Source organism: Protopterus annectens, chromosome 7.part0 (genome assembly GCF_019279795.1).
Source record: "Protopterus annectens isolate FY-2018-M chromosome 7.part0, PAN1.0, whole genome shotgun sequence".
Taxonomy (NCBI): Eukaryota; Metazoa; Chordata; order Ceratodontiformes; family Protopteridae; genus Protopterus; species Protopterus annectens.
In genome coordinates, this window is record NC_056739.1 from 752146532 (window position 1) to 752163242 (window position 16711).

General features: G+C 39.4%; 1 protein-coding gene across 1 annotated transcript in view; it reads right to left on the minus strand.

The window, feature by feature from the left end:
- Nucleotides 1-16711, minus strand: part of GUCY2D (guanylate cyclase 2D, retinal) — a 1710150-nt gene that overhangs the window by 415458 nt on the left and 1277981 nt on the right. The window contains exon 12 of the mRNA XM_044076324.1: nt 7707-7870. Within this exon, the coding sequence (XP_043932259.1) occupies nt 7707-7870 (164 nt within the window). The remainder of the gene's footprint in view (nt 1-7706; nt 7871-16711) is intronic.

Consider the following 16711-nt stretch of genomic DNA (forward strand, 5'->3'; position numbering starts at 1 on the left):
GACTGGTGCCTCCCATTGGCTTGTTTCAGGAAACATAAAAAAATAATATAGCTCAATTTGGAAAGGACTTGCTTCAAGACAGGTTTACCTATTAGCCTGGCATAAAGGAAACAGAGATTAAGTTTGTTTGTCTGACATCCTTGGATCTGTCAGATTAGCACCTGAGCTGCCTATAGATTTCCAGGATATGCAACATCTTTTCTCCTTTGTTTTCAGGGTTAGAGGAGGAGGTGTGCAATCAGATGTTCTAGATGACTACCAACCAGCTGATACACTATTGTTAGCTTAAAGGCACTGCTGTAGATTTTACATTCACAGTAAGTTACTTTGTATGTGGTCCAAGAGTCCAAGAGACCACTGAGAAGCCTAGGACAATTCTTCCCAAGGGCCACAGAGCACTGTCTGGTTAAGTGACTTGCTCAATGTCAAACAGTAGGCAAATGAAGGCTGAGGGAATCAAACCCTGCATCACAGGAAGCAGCCTGTTAACTGCTCACAGCTTCAGTCCTTGACACTAACTGCCAGACTAAATGAGTAATTTATTAATTTATTTATTCAAAGGCTTGCTTTGTCCTTATGAAAGACTATTTAAGGCTTCCTCCTCATGAGTCTTTCAGCATTGACACCCTCCAGGCCAAAGTCACAGCCAAAAAAAATAGATCCTTCTAAGAAAGGAACTTCAAGACCACAGATACATGAGGATTGCAGCGCAGCAGGAATTACAGAGACTGGCAAGGGAAATGAAGTGCCTAGAACTCAAGGCTGCAATAATGTGACAAATAGAAGCAGAGGAAAGTGAAAACTGATGCTAGCATCAAAAGAGGGTGATCATTCAATGCCAGAAGCACATGAGTCATAGGGTGGGGGAAATCCATTCCCAAAGCCCTGGTCAGTAGAAAACATCTTCATCAATATAAGGAGGGTGATGATATAGATTTGTTTTCAAAGGTCTAACTGGGCGTATAGTCATCACCAAGTTGACCAAGGGCAGTGGGTGAGGTTTTTCACTCCCTTGTTCATCGGTAAAACAATGTATGTAGTTTCTAAACTCAGTGATGCTGACTGTTTATATCAAAGTTAAAGACTATATGCATGCTAGTTATCAGCAAACTCCAGAACTATATAGAAAAAAAATTAGAGATCAGGAGAAAGTTACACAAAAGTATTATAAAATATATTGTGGAAATTAGTACTTATTTTTACAGATGGGTGAGTGAATGTAATGTTACAGCATTTGAAATACTTGAAGTTATTTTGGTTAGGGAACAAGCCCTTTGCAGTATGCATGAAGACATGAGAATTTGGCGGTCAGACCAGGAGTGCAATCCAGAGAAGACTGGAAACAAATGGGACATTTACCTTGCTATCAAGTTGCCGCTGCATAGGAGGAGAGATCCCAGCAATTTGCATGGGTATAGGAAACTCAATGAGGGGGCAGACTAGGCCAACTCAGCAAATTGCGCAAGATAAAGGGGAAGCCATGGGTTTAAGTACATGCCCAGGTTATGGAGTCGCACATTTTAAATGAAATGAAATGGGGCATGCATGGTTTTGTTGCCCATTAAAGCAGAGAAGAGAGTAAACATCTGAAAAAGCATCAAGACTACAGCTACAACAGTGGTAGGTGGCTACTTAAAGACAACAGCTATACCAACTATCACAAAAGCTTGCAGCCTTTCCTGATAGAAGGAAGAGACACAGCCAAAGACATAACCTCTATGTTAACTTAACAGATTGAATTTTTAAAACACTGCTAACGGAAATGGAAAAAAATAAGTCCAGGGAAAGATATAGCATTTAAAAAAAGCTGCCATCTGAGTTCCCTACATTCTAATGTCCTAGCAACCACTCTGATGAGAAACCTTTTTGAAATTTCTACATACTAAAGAGTGTCTACTGTCGTCATTGTTCATATCTTTTGTGTTTTATATGATGAATCCTTTTGCAAAGCTAACTTGCTGTTTTCCAACATAAAATGTATCATGTTTACTTATCGTTGTTGTTTACTGGGTTAGTTTGTCTACGCCTAAAAAGGCCCTTGTTCAATGGAAGCTGAGGGAGAAAAGGTCCAGTACAAAAATACAATTTATAATAAATGATTACATTTGTTAAGAGTTATAAAACAATACCAAGTCATGAAAATAATTGTACAAAGTGTGAAAGAAAGAAAGATGTGTATTATATAATGCTGTACAAAACAATTTAAAAACAAAAATGCAAAATTATACATTTTGTGATATCTTATACTACTGAAATGATGGAGCTATAATTATATTAATTTACAAAGAGAAAATGTGAGGAGTAAAATATATGCGGTAAAAAAGTAAAAGGAATTTTTGTTGTAGCATATGAACTATTGAAAAACAGCTGAGATGCAGATTTGTAGGCTAACAGAAGGAAAAGAAGAAGAGGTGAGGTAAGAAAGGTAAAACAAGAGAAACAGCAGGAAAGATAATTGAAAATTGTATTTATTTATTTATTTATTAACATTTGATTACCAGGAAAGTCCAACTAGGTAGAAGACAATTTTCAGCAGAGGCCCAGGGAGAAAAGCTCCAAAATACTGTGTGTGTGTGTGTGTGTGGGGGGGGGTGAAAACAATGTAGGTTACTGAGAGTGAGAAATTGTGGGGAATGAATTCAATTCAGTTCAATTCAACTTTATTGTCATATGTACTAACTAGAGTCATCACAAAGTACAATGAAATTCTTATTCTGCAAGTCCTCCAGCAACATTTAAAAAGTGACAGCTAAAAAGAAGAAGTAATCTATGACAACAAATAGACAATAATATAAATACCAATATCAGTAAATATAAATAACTGTGTAAAAGAGCACATTTGTGCGATAAAAAGCTTGTTTTCCTCAAATATGAACCAACCTACAATGCTGGAGGGAGAGGTAGTATATGAGTTTTATTCAACAGTCTAATAGCTTGAGGTATAAAACTGTCTTTCGGCCTGGTTGTTCTGGCCTCCATACTCTTCTAACACCTCCATGACAGTAGAAGCATAATCAGTTTGTGTTGTGGGTGGGTAGTCTCCATGATAATGTTTTGGGCCCTCCTAAAAACTCTTTTGATGTAGATATCCTCCACCAGGAAGGGTGACAGAGTGTATAAGGATGCCTTATGAAAAAAGTTGTGAGGTGAAAAGACAAGAGTGAGATGATGAAATTGAAAGTTGAATTCACATGAAAGTATTACCTTTGATTTTACTAGATGTAGTAGTAGTAGTTTGTGAACTCTAACTCTTAGGAAGGATAACCTAAGTTGGTTTAACCAGGAGATGAGAAAAAACATGACCGTGTACTCAGTAGATCCTGCATTAGGTGAGTTTAAATGACTTTAGATTGTTGATTTGTTTCAGAGAGAGGGGAATGGGGTTCTGTGCTTTTGAAACACAGTTTGAGAAAAGTGAGTTACCTGCTGAGTTACATGATTTAGAAACAGCAAGATGAGAGTTATCCTTAGATCTGAGCTGTCAATTTGCAGAGTAGGATTGAATAATAGATTATAGAGCAGTATTTTTATCTTGTTGATGTATAAGTGTGTGGGTTACCATCAGCTGTGTCAACATTAGTTATTGTGGAAGCTCAACCCAGTTAAGATGTCTTAGTAATAGACAGTAATGAGCTTTTGTATGATGGATAGCTGCAAATTTAGTGACTTTGTTATAGCATTGTTCCATTCTGAGTAATAGTGTAGTTTGAAGATTAATGAGCACTGGGGATGCATACAAGAGGGATAATAATAGGAAGGTCAGGACTATGTTTTTTCTTGCTGTGTCATTAAGATAGGGTTTCACCCTATATACTAAGTAAAGTTTTTGATGGGTTTTATTTATTGTCTGGACTATGTGATAGTCAAATTTCATTTTTTCATCTGTTGTGATCACTCTAGAAGGTTATTTTGTGTGACCTACTATATTTTTGGCATCATTGGCTGAGTATATAATGAAAAGTTTTCGGACAGAGAGAGATGTTTAGGAGTAAATAAGATTACTTTGGTCTTCTTGGCATTAAGAAGAAGTTGAGACTTATTTAGCCACATTTCCACAGATGAGAAAGATTGTCATGTCACTTATTGTAGTTGTGTGACATTTTCAGCTATGCAGAAAGAAAGAGCAGAGTCATCTGCATACTCAGCTAAGGCAGATGTTGTGTAGTTTAGTAAAGATCATTGTGAAGACATTGAATAATGGTGGAACAAGCACTGATCACTGGGACCCCTAAAACACAGCTGAAAAGGATGAATAATCATCTTTCTTTTTCACTGCTGGTGCCCTGTTTGCTAGGTGGTTTTGAAACCAAAGAAAATATGAGAAAGAGATGCTTAGTGTAGAGTGCTTTAGAAGTAATAATGGGTGTTGAATGTTTTCCATTGACCAAGAAAGAGTGAGGAGACAAATTCACCATTAAACAGCTTGCTAAATAAACCACCCTGCTGCTGTTAGAATTATACAACCCAGGACAAGATATTGTCGTAGGGTAATTAAATACTCCCCAAGGTGATTGTTGAGAAAATATATTAGAATATAGTGAATTGAGAAAGCAGCTTCTTTTAAATGCTGCATCTTGCCTAGGACTTAATGATTCCTTTTCCCTAATTTATTAGCATTTGAAAAACGCAATTTGCTAAGTTGTGATGAAACATGTTGTTTTAATTCAAGAAGTAATGCACAGTTTTGAATAATATAGTTATTACATTATTAGAGTTGTAATAAATTATTTTTGTGTGTTTATGTTTATGTATTTGCTGTTTATGTCTCTGTCAGCTGATTTTTGTAAATTGGTCACATGTCTATTTCACAATTTAAGAAAATGTTTGTTTAGAATGATTCTAATGGAGTTTGTATAGAATATTTTTTCAGACAAAAGAGCTTAACCTGTATTATTAAATTGATTATTTGAAGCTGGTACATCCGCGGCACCACTTCCTGACATTTTTGGTGTTCTTGGGTTATTGGTATATGCTAGACTGGGTCTCTTATTTTGTAATATGTTGGTAATCTCATTAGGATCTGAACAGGAGGTGCAATTATAGATAAGTTCTGAGTAGTGATGTGAATTCCTCCTTATTTTTAACACAGCTGAAGAGGGACTTTTAGTTATCCTTTGCCTCAGGAGCATAATCACGACAGGATTTGTTCATCTCACGAGATGCTTTGTTTGTCTCACAAGAAGATTTGTTCATCTCATTAGCTGCCTTCAGTTTCTTGGTGAGACATTCTATATTCTTAATATGATGAGGGGATCGGAACTTACAGGGTAGTCTAAGCAAATTCTTCCTTCTGTTGTAAAGTTTGTTTATATCGACTGATCTCCAGGAAGGTTTGTGACTGAATTTTTCCTCTGTACTTGGTCCTTCTAGGGATACCATCTCAATGCATTTATATAAATGAGCAGTAAGATCGTTGAGACAGGTGGCTGTGTATCCTGGTTCCATTTTTGGTTCATTTTTGTTTTATAGGCAATCAATCTAATACTTGTCATCACACATTCTGAGTTTGTCTGGTAATGCTAATACTTCTTTGCATACAGTCTGTACATCTTGCATTCTGGTGTTTACAGAAGTTTCACAGGAAACCGACTCTTGTACACATACAGATCACACAACTTCTATAGTGAGCATGTAGATGGTGGGTTAGCCAACAACAATATCATAGACCCTATCATCTTAAGTAGACTAATTTACAAAGCCATGCAACACAGCATCTCTGAATTCATAAACTACATCTAAAACACTCACAGCAGTTTGGTTCTGTCAGACTTTGGTCATAGTTACATAATTTACTAAACTTTTCAAGAAAGTCACAGAGGCAGTTGATAGTGGTCATTTGGATCTAGCCAATGCATTTAATGCCATTCCCCATACTACTACTACTATTGTACTAAGAAACATAATACATAGACCCATATATAGTAAGGTGGATAACAAACTGGCTGGATGACAGAACCTGCATAATTAAGGTGTCAGGTGCATACTCAGAAAGTAAGAATGTAACTAACAATGTACCAGGACTCCTCCTTTTTGCATGTACTTCTCCAACCTCCAAGCCACCAACCTAGACCTATGGCTAACTTACAGTAGTTTGAAAGACGGATGTTATTGTCTGATAACCCTCAATACAGTATCACTACAGCAAAAATAAAGGTTCCTACTAGATCGTCGAAGACGCATAATTTTATAATGCGTCTTTACCAAATTTAAAATAACGAAAACTGAAAACAGCGAAGGGGCATATGAGCGATTTCTTTCCCTGGGAAAGAAATCACTTGTCCGCCTCTGGTAGTTTTATGTTTTGTAAACTGTAGTGCGATCTTGGAGTTGGTATATTTAGTTGGGGGGTGTGGAGGTGTGGGGTGTGGGGGCAAAGCCCCCCCACTTTGTTTTGTGTGTAGTGATATATATATATTTTTTGGACAAGTGATTTCTTTCCCAGGGAAAGAAATTGCTCATATGGGGTTTCACTGTTTTCAGTTTTCGTTTTTATGGGTTCGATGAAGACGCATTTGAAGCAATGCATCTTCAACGTTGCGCTATAGACCCCAAAAACAATTCCCTACAAATCACTGATGTAGAGAAAGTGGGCTAATGAAAAAAAATGCCAGTACTGTCGCATCTGTTAAAAAAAAACACTTATCCTCATCTTACAGTATAGGTGGTGCTCTACTCAAAACTGATACTGTAGTAAGGGATTTTGGAAACTTAGTCAGCAATTCCTTGTCCTTTACCCACCACGTAACATCAACATTTAGGAAGTCCTTTTATTTAATACAACCAACATCTAAAGGTATGTCATTTTGTTCAAAAGAAGTTATCAGCTCTCTGTACTCTTCTCTAATTAGATCAATTATAGAGTACAGTAACCCCCTATGGTATGTACATATGCAAACATAACACAGCTAGAAATATCCCAGAGGCTCCTAACTAAAAACAGTACTGCTCCACTATGACAGGCTTGAAGTCCCATCTCTATACTCAGTCTCTTATAGACTCTTATGAGAAGATCTGTCTTGCATTCTGTGCCATTAAGATCCCAGCCTTCATTGATCTCCTATACCCCAATAAGACAAATGACTCCACAAATACTAGAACTAAGAATTTTTCAATGTTTACCACCCACTCTGAAATAAATTGCCTTAACTTGCTAAACGAAGGGACACAGTCACCTCCAGCAAGCTGAACACTGATGATTGGATGACCATCCACAAATTCATCCCTGTCCTGAGCAACTTTGCCCTGTTAGAAGCAGAAGGTAAATCATGAGAGTGTGTACTGGCAAAATGCAAATGGCCTCACAACATGCTTGCCTTGTAATCCATATGTTTTTACATACATATTGTATACTTGCAGACAATGCGGCCATTGCAAATGTTCTAATGATTTACAATCAAAGCTCAAAAGTAATTTGTTGCAAAAGTCCCCAGTCTGTATGAACACTCTTTGAAATCATATACAAGATGGAATTAAATTGTTCTGCATCTTTCTAGCCTCAGCTCAGCTTTTAATCCATGTTACTGGCAGTATAAATAACAGGAATGTGAAGTCATCCTTGCCTAGAAAGGGAGGCAGTGTCTTTCTCCTAGTAACACTAAAATATTTCCTAGTACTCCTGACTGCTGTTTTAATTCCAAAGCAGATTCACCCAGAAGAAGTAAAGTCCTCACTCAGGTACCAGTTCTGTGTGCCATAAATCTACTTACGGGGGAAGCATCTGGGTCAGTAGCTTGTCAGTTTTCTGCTTCTCAATCTCCAGCTCCTCTGTACGCTCTCGGATCAGGTCCTCCAAGTTGCTTGAATATTGTTCCAACATCCTAAGCATGGAGTCAATAATGTTGGTCTTCTTTCCCTTATTAATGTTTTTGAACTTCAGAAAAGGAAATATAAGCAGTCAGACTACAGACCTTTGCTTCAACGAAATTAATGTTGTCTATGAAGTAGTTGTAAGACATGACTAAAATACAGTCACTTAAACACTAACAATAAAACACACAGACATCACATTTACTGGACATTGGCTTTAATGCGCACACACCATGTCACTCATATACTGTTTATAAAGCATGTCTACATTGACAGCGATAAAATAAAATAATCAGGAGACAAACACACACACAGCCTTCTAGCCTAACATTCAATTACACAGTTAAAAACATATAAATCACTGAGTCTTGCAGACAGTGTTTGTAGCTGCAATGAGGTGACTCACTCACTGACATACTGCCAGTAGTAAATATCAAGAGAAGTGACACTTGAAAACTTGTTACATATACTTTATTGTCTAAACATTGCTTGTTTGTGTTGAACACAGCTGAGATTACTTGTCTCTTTCATGTTGGTGGGGCACACTAAAATTAAAAATTATTTTTGTTATGGACATCACCTATCCAACAAATGTGCTGCAAGGTTTCACAAAACAACAGAAAGAGCAGAACACAGTGGATTGTTACATTAGTACGGCCTACCAGTGCACAGTAGGTCAAACACTAACAAGAAAAGTGTTACCATATGAATGATCATTGATTAGTTGGTTGTGTGTTACTTCCCTGTTCCAGAGTCTCTGAGCCTATTTTTCATTGTCCACATTTCCTAGCATTCCTAATGTGAGTGTGATATCACAGTTTGTGTTGCTATTGTGTATAATCTTCTAGAGTGCTTCCTCTTTCTACACTGTTGCTTTATGATGGAGACAGTATATTTAACTATATGGGGGAGGATGGTGCAAAGATCCACACTTTGAGGGTACAAAAGTCCTAGTCATTACCAACATGGGAAATCGATGCTCCACACCTATGGTCACCCCCTCATTGGTCAGGTCTGACCATAAGCTAATCACCCTTAACATCCACATCCCACCCTCAGCCCCCAGTAAGGAAACCTCCATAAAAAAACTTCTTCAAAGCCAGCTTCAAGCTACTCAAGTCAGAAGTGACAAACTTCATGACACCCATGCAGGCGGGAACTGAAAGTTCGACTGCTGAATCTTACATTAAGGCACTATATGAGCAAATCCACTCATGCATGAATCGTGCCATCCCAGATAGAACCAAGATGCTCTCCTCCAAAAAAGGAAGCCAATCTGATGGTCCCCTGCCATAAACAAACTTTACAACAAAAGGAAGAAACTGTTGCAGAAAAGAGGAAAATCCCAGGATGCAAAAAACTGCCTTGCCAGCCTCAGTAAGAAGCTGAGATCCCTCATAAAATCCTCCAAGCTCCCCACCCTGCCCCCTATTCCCACCCGCCCCTAGTACTCGTACTTTTATAACCTCAAACCACTCCCCCTACTGTCCACTAACTTCCTGTACCTCACTACCGCCCTCTAAGATCAAACGGAATATGACACCACCCAGGAAGCTTATCATACTAACTCTTTTTCCCCTCCTACTTGTCCCTTACCCAGCTACCCTATATGAAACCTGGTCTTACATAGGCTTCCACCACCCAGGCTACCAAACCAACCCCTCCCCCATAATTAACAACAGAGGCCATGACTCAACTCCCTACTCACCCTCCTTGTTAGAACTCAAATGCTATGTAATTATCAAACCTACCAATATTAGGCCAAATGATAAACATTACTACAAACTACTACTCAAAGCCCTCAAATTCATTACCACTCTGAATCACAGACTATCCACAGATGGTGATATCCACCCCAACCCTGGCCCTTCCCCTCCACTCAATTCTAATTCCACCCTAACCTCCCCTCCACTTCTCAATCTAAACTCTAGACCCTTTAACTCTCTTCTGACCTGTCATCTAAACATCAGAAGTGTAAACAATAAGATTCACAACCTACATGCCCTTTTAGCTACTTGTTCCCCAGACCTACTATGTCTCACAGAAACCTGGCTTAAACCAAGTACGAAAGACACACAGATAATCCCACTGGGGTATGATATACTAAGAGCAGACCGAATAACTTGTAAAGGTGGCGGTGTAACCATACTCTACAAAAATACATTACAAATCTCCCTTGCCTCTCCACAACCCCTCCTAACAAACAATGCTGAAATTCTACTTGTAAAACTTCAACCAAACAAACATCAAAGCATAAATATAGCATGTATTTACATCCCCCCAGGCAACAATAATAACAAAACCTTAGAGGACTTTCACCACTGGTTAACTCAAACTCACCCCCAGGAATCCATAGTGTTAGGTGACTTCAACATCGATTGGAATTCCTTCTCATCTAGCTCCCCATATAGCAGCATAAATCTACATGGCTTTTCTCAGCTCATATCCACTCCTACCAGACTAGGTAAACCCCAAAACAAAGACAGCATCCTGGACTGGATCCTTACTAATAAAGATCCTGACCAGTACTCAGCAGGTACTCACCCAGAGGACATGAGTGATCACTTACTCACCTATGTTATCAAATTCAAAAAAAATCACCCCCTTCTTACAACCATAAAAAAATCAGGAACAATAATAAATTCAACGCCTCCATTTTTCAAACTGAACTTAAAGCCCACAACTGGACAATACTGAAGACTCTTCCTCTTGAAGAGGCAGTTATCTACTTCAACACCACCTTCCTCAAGATTCTAGATTCCCATGCTCCAATACAGTCAATTAGAACTAAAACCAAAACCGCACTATGGCTCTCTAAGGAAACAAAATCCAAAATCCTATTTAGAAACAAGATGTGGGTCACATGGCATACCTCTAAAGACCCACACTCCCACCAAACCTTCCGGCAACTTAGAAATGAAACTAAAAGAATGATCTTAAATGATAAAAAAACTTCTTCCTCCACCTCCAACACAAACACCTTAATAATCCACAAAAATTCTGGGCAGGCTTAAACAAGCTCCTGCACCCAGGCCAGGCAACTACCCCCACTCCAACAACTTGCAAACAACAGTGCCCTGTAAACATTGCTAACACATTCAATAGTTTCTTCACAGAAACTATACAATCCCTGGCCACACAATTCAAACAAACAGCCAGCCCACTCCACTACCCATGCCAGCAGAATACTACAACTACATCAGATCATCTATTTACCTTCGATCCAGTACCCATATCCTCGATAACATCTCTTCTTAAAAAACTAAAACCCACTAAGCTAGCAGCTGACCTACTCCCAGCTGAGTTTCTGCAAAAAGCAGCTGAGGCCATTTCCTATCCCGTCTCCATAATCATAAACTGTACCTTGTCAGAAGACTTCATCCCCCCCATATGGAAAATGTCCCACATTATTCCTCTCCATAATGGTGGTAGCTCACTAGAGCTAACCAACTACAGACCTATAGCTATACTCTCACCCCTGGCCAAAATTATGGAAAAGTGTGTCCACAAACAACTGATGGAACACCTCACCAAAAATAAAATTCAAGCCAACTCCCAACATGGCTTCAGGCCAAATCACAGTACCACATCAGCCCTACTATCCTTTTCTAATACCATCAATAACTTCAGAAACAATAATAAACTATCATCTGCTCTTTTCTTAGACCTCTCCAAGGCCTTTGATATGGTGAACCACATTCAACTACTCCATACATTAAAAAAACTATCACTCAGCAATTCCACGCTGAAATGGTTCCAATCCTACCTGTCCAATAGGTAACAGGCTGTCCTATGGCAGGACAAATTATCCACATGCCTACCTGTTACACTTGGAGTTCCACAAGGATCTATTCTTGGCCCTCTTCTCCATCTTTGTTAATGACCTGCCCACAATCACCCCCCATGCCACATGCATTCAATATGCAGATGATTCGACTATCATCAGCACTGCCTCCAACCTGGCAGACCTCACTGCTTCAACCCAAGACACCTTCAACCTTATAGAAAAATGGTTCTCAAGTCGTCAACTAGTTCTCAACCCCAACAAAACAAAACTACTTACTTTCTCACCCACCAACAAGACTCTTCCCCCCACCTTCTCTATTACATCCTCCAATGGAATCACTATATCACCAGAAGCTCACACAAAGCTATTAGGTGTTACCATTGATAACTCCCTTAAATTTGACACCCATTTCAATCTAACCATCAAAACCGTCAATAAAAAGCTTGGCTCTCTCTATAAAGTAAAACACTTTCTCACTCCTCACGCTAAAATTACAATTGCCAGCACACACCTACTATCAACTCTTTTCTATGCCTCCCCCCTTTTTACAAACCTAAAGAAGACAACCCTTAACAAACTTGCTTCTTGTTACAATCACATAGCTAGATTTGCCACAAATTCCACCTTTAGAACGCACCACTGCACTAACTTGAAGCAACTAGGGTGGTTAGAGTTATCCCGCCAACTCCATCTCAACCAACTCAAAACGGCTCACCAGATACTGTATCATCCAGAGAAAACACCAGCTCTGAAAAACATCATTCACCCCTATATTAACCTGCAATCATTACGCTCCTCCAATAAGATCTTAGCTCAAACTACCAAAGCCAATAATTCTGCTGGGGATTCTCTATTCTCAAACTTTGTAGGTAAAATGTGGAACTCCCTACCAACCATGCTCACCTCAGAACCTTCACTCCTACAATTCAAAAAAAAGCTTAAACCCCATCTCAATACTCTCTGGCAATGTCCCTGTTCCAAACCTGATTAACCACTATCATTAACCCTTCTCTTACCTCACTATCCTTAACTGCTTTTTAACAAGGCGCCTCACCTTTTTAACTGACCTATGTTTTTTTTTATATGCTGCTGTTATTCTTTTTCCCAAGATGTGATGTATCTTTATATTGTATTTAGAACTCAACTATCTTCCTTTTTTTGCATTAACAATGTTCATATGTCTGTTATGTACCTGGAGCTTTTCTCCCTGGGCCTCCGTGAAAATGGACATGTATCCAGTCGGACTCTCCCGGTTAACAAATGTAAAATAAAAATAAATAAATAGTTATGAAAATAAAATTGCCAAAGATTCCAAAGACAATCACAAGGCATTCTATAACTATGTCAAGAATCTAAATGGCAATGCTCAGATCTGCTCTGAGCTACAGCAGAATGGCATTAAATATACTGATCCCAAGATATTGCCAGTATCCTGGCAGATTGATTCAGTGCTAACTTCACCCCCCTCTCAGCCCCTAAAGGGCCCATCTCAATACCAAAAGATTGCCAAATTCCAGTAATAATGGCCACACAGGTAAAAATACACTCTTCAAAGCTAAGAATACAGCATCCATGTGACCGGATGACATCCTGGGCTGTGTATTGCATGAACTACAAAATGAACTGGCACCTCACCTAAGTGCCATGTTTAATAATAGCCTCACCTCAGGCTTTGTGCCCACTGAGTGCAGCACAGCTACAGTTATCCCACTACACAAGGGGGGATCCACCTTGGATCCCGGGAACTACCGCCCCATCAGTCTGACGAGCCTGATCTGCAAGGCCATGGAATATATTATCATGGAACTTATAAACAGACATTGGCAACCTTCAAACCTGGACCCCACCCAGTTTGGGTTCATGGAGGGCCGATCTTGTCTCCTGAACCTTTGGGAAAAAACATGTACCCTTGAATTACCACATAGGTGGCGGTACACTAAACACTGAAAGTGTTATAAGAGACTTAGGAACACAGGTGGACAGTGGTCTCACCTTCGATAACCACATCACCACAACAGTCAGGAAATCCTTCTATGTGGCACACCTCATAACTAAGGGCTTTTCATCCAGAAAAAAGAAGGTCATTGTCCCACTGTACTCATCCCTCATTAGACCCATTATAGAATACAACGCCCCATTTGGTATGCACCTCTCAAGACATCTGCAACAACTGGAAATGCTGCAGAAATGCCTCACTAAAAGAATCACAGGCCTAAAGCAGATGCTCTACGCTGATCGCCTTAAAAAACTTGCATATCGTCTATTCAGAGGCGATCTCTGCTTAACATACAAAGCCATGTCAAACGCAGAGCTGTTGGACATGCTACACTTAAAGAAATCCCAATCCCTCAGATCTAAACCTTGTCAGCACAATAAATAAAACATGCTGGAGGGATAGGTTCCTGATCCAGAGACTCCCCAGACTCTGGAATAGACAGCCCATACATGTCAAGCAGAGCACCTCTTTGGCCCTCTACAAAAGGAACCTTGGTGACTGGATGGGAGAAAGGAAATTCACTCCAGGGATCATGTCAATTGCCCTGCTAGACAGGGGTCCCGGGAAGTAAATAGTGTGGGAAGAAATAGTCAGGGAATTGTTATGGCTAGGCTAGCCGATAGCCTAGTACCAACCTATGAACCTATGAACCTATGAACAAGGAGCTTGCATCCCTGCACAAATATTATGCTTTTGTTGTACATTTTTTGTTCACTTGTATAGGTTCATAGGTAAGTACTAGCCTAGCTGCCTTTGCAGGCTATCTTAAGCCTAGCCAATTTTCTTTCAAAAATGAGAATCAACCCCAATACCTAGAGTCTGTGCAGTAAACACCTTAACCATTATGTCAACCCTTGAAAACATAACTCTGTATTTATGCTTTCAAGCATTTGTGATTAAACACTTACCCATTCATGCAGCTGGGGGTTTAGTTCCTCACAGAAGAAGCCTAGAAAACAGGATACAGATACTAAGTAGAGTTCATTCACATGAAGGGCGGTTACCTTTTAAGTACCCCACAGGTCGGTACAGGAGATAGTCCTTTTCAATGTTATTGAGTAATAGGGCTAAAGCACATACCATTTTGCTCAGTGACTCAAAGATATGCAACAAGGATCATACACAAAAAAATGAAGAATGGGTGGTCTGGCTGCATAGTACAGAGAAAATAAAGCCCTGACAATGGCCCAGACAACCCATCTGCAATTAGCAGCATGGGCACTGGAGGTAAGAGAAGGGGGAGTATGGTACTGAGTGGCCAAGCCAGCTCACCCATCCTGGGAGGAGAAGGATGTCAGTCCAGCTTGCTGTTTAACTGAGGCCTAGAGGTTTGTATGTGTAAGTGTATGACTATAACTGTATTGGCCATAGTGGTTCTGTGTTTCTCTGTGATGCACTGCATTGCTTGGAGGTTAGCATGTGTGGCTGCATGTATGCATCCACTGGATGCAGAAGTTAAATCTACCTATAAAGGGTCAGGTAAGGAGGACAGTCCACATGACTGGCAGACTAACCCATTCGCTAACACCCGACTTGCACCTCCAGGGTAAATAAGGGTAAGTAGGCTGATCAGGTTCTGACCCCAGGTGGAGAACAAATAAATAATACAACTTTCACTATCTCTGGGGAAAGAATTGACCTGGCCATCACCAAATAGGAAGAAATAATGGCTATGGTGGGCACAGGAGAGGAAATTGCTTGGTAAAAAGTGCAGATCATTAAAAAACTTTGTAGAAATGACAAGAACAGACACAGGGTAAGACAAAATAATTTTCAAACACCTGGCAAGCTAAATACAGTGCAAAACCAGGATGTAAAGGCTTGATAATGGAGTACACAGCTGGAAGAGAAGTAAAAGATTAATGGTACAAATGGAAAAGACCACAGGAATCATCGTATCAGCTGACCCAACATTAAGAACCTTCTTCATCAAACAGACTAATACTTTTTTTCTATAAAATCCCACATTTGGGAGTGCCTGTGCACCCATACTAATGTATACTGTGACGTAACACACTGACAATAGGCATGCATTACTGCAAAGTCCATCAAACCCTGTTAGCACTGCCATCAACACAATGACAAACATAAAATGCGAAATAAAGGATACACACAAACACTGAAACAAGGAACAATTATAAAAACAATAGCACTATTTATACATAAAATAAAATAGCAGCAGGCAGCTGTACAATTATTTGTAAAAATAAAAGAAACTTTATACAAGTTTTATAACTGACTTTAGGCAAGTAATATTTATTGATTTTATTTTATTTTATTTGACATTTGTTGACTGGGATAGTCCAACTAAGCTATTGCCCTTTTTCAGCGGATGCCTGGAGAGAAAAGCTCCACAGTACAAAATAAGTTAATTTACACAAGTAAAAATAATTTTTCTAACTACTATTTCAGTACAAGTAAGAGAAACAACATTCAAAAGATACATACAAGAGTAGTAAAAAGCAGTCATATTTAGATTATCAGTGTGGTATGTAGTTCATACAAGATGCAGTTTGTCAATATCATTGCAGGCAATGTGCTTCTATAAAAGAAGACATAATGCAGTAGAAATAAAAGGCAGCAGGTTACTAGATTTAAGAAGTGAAGGAACGAGGAGAGTAGACATAGACTGCTATGTATGAAGAGGTAACTTTCTATAGTAATGGTGGAGAAAAGGTAGGAGGGGAGTACAGTAGAGGTAAAAATTAGGGTGGGGTGAATACAGTGCCAGATCCAGGTGCTGCTTAGGTAGTTTTTGAGAGCTTTCTTAAAATGATTGACCTGGATAATATCTCTAAGTGTCAAGGGAAGTTTGTTCCATGCAAGGGAGCGAGATAGTAGCTGTAGAGATTAAGGCCAAAGGATTTTGTGAATTTGTGAGAGACATTGATCAGAGCGCCTAAGGGTTCTGGGAGGGTTTAGAGGGAAACTAGTGAGGATATGTCAGGGCAGGAGAAAGGCTTGTGCAGGATAGAGTGGATGATGAGAAGTTGAGAAAGCAAAAGTTGGTGGTGGAAGTTAAGCCATTTGAGAGTTCTAAGAGCATGACAGTGGTGAGATTTTGAAGGCTGATTGGCAGCAAATCTAGCGACCTTGTTGTAGTTAGTTTCAAGTTTGGAGAG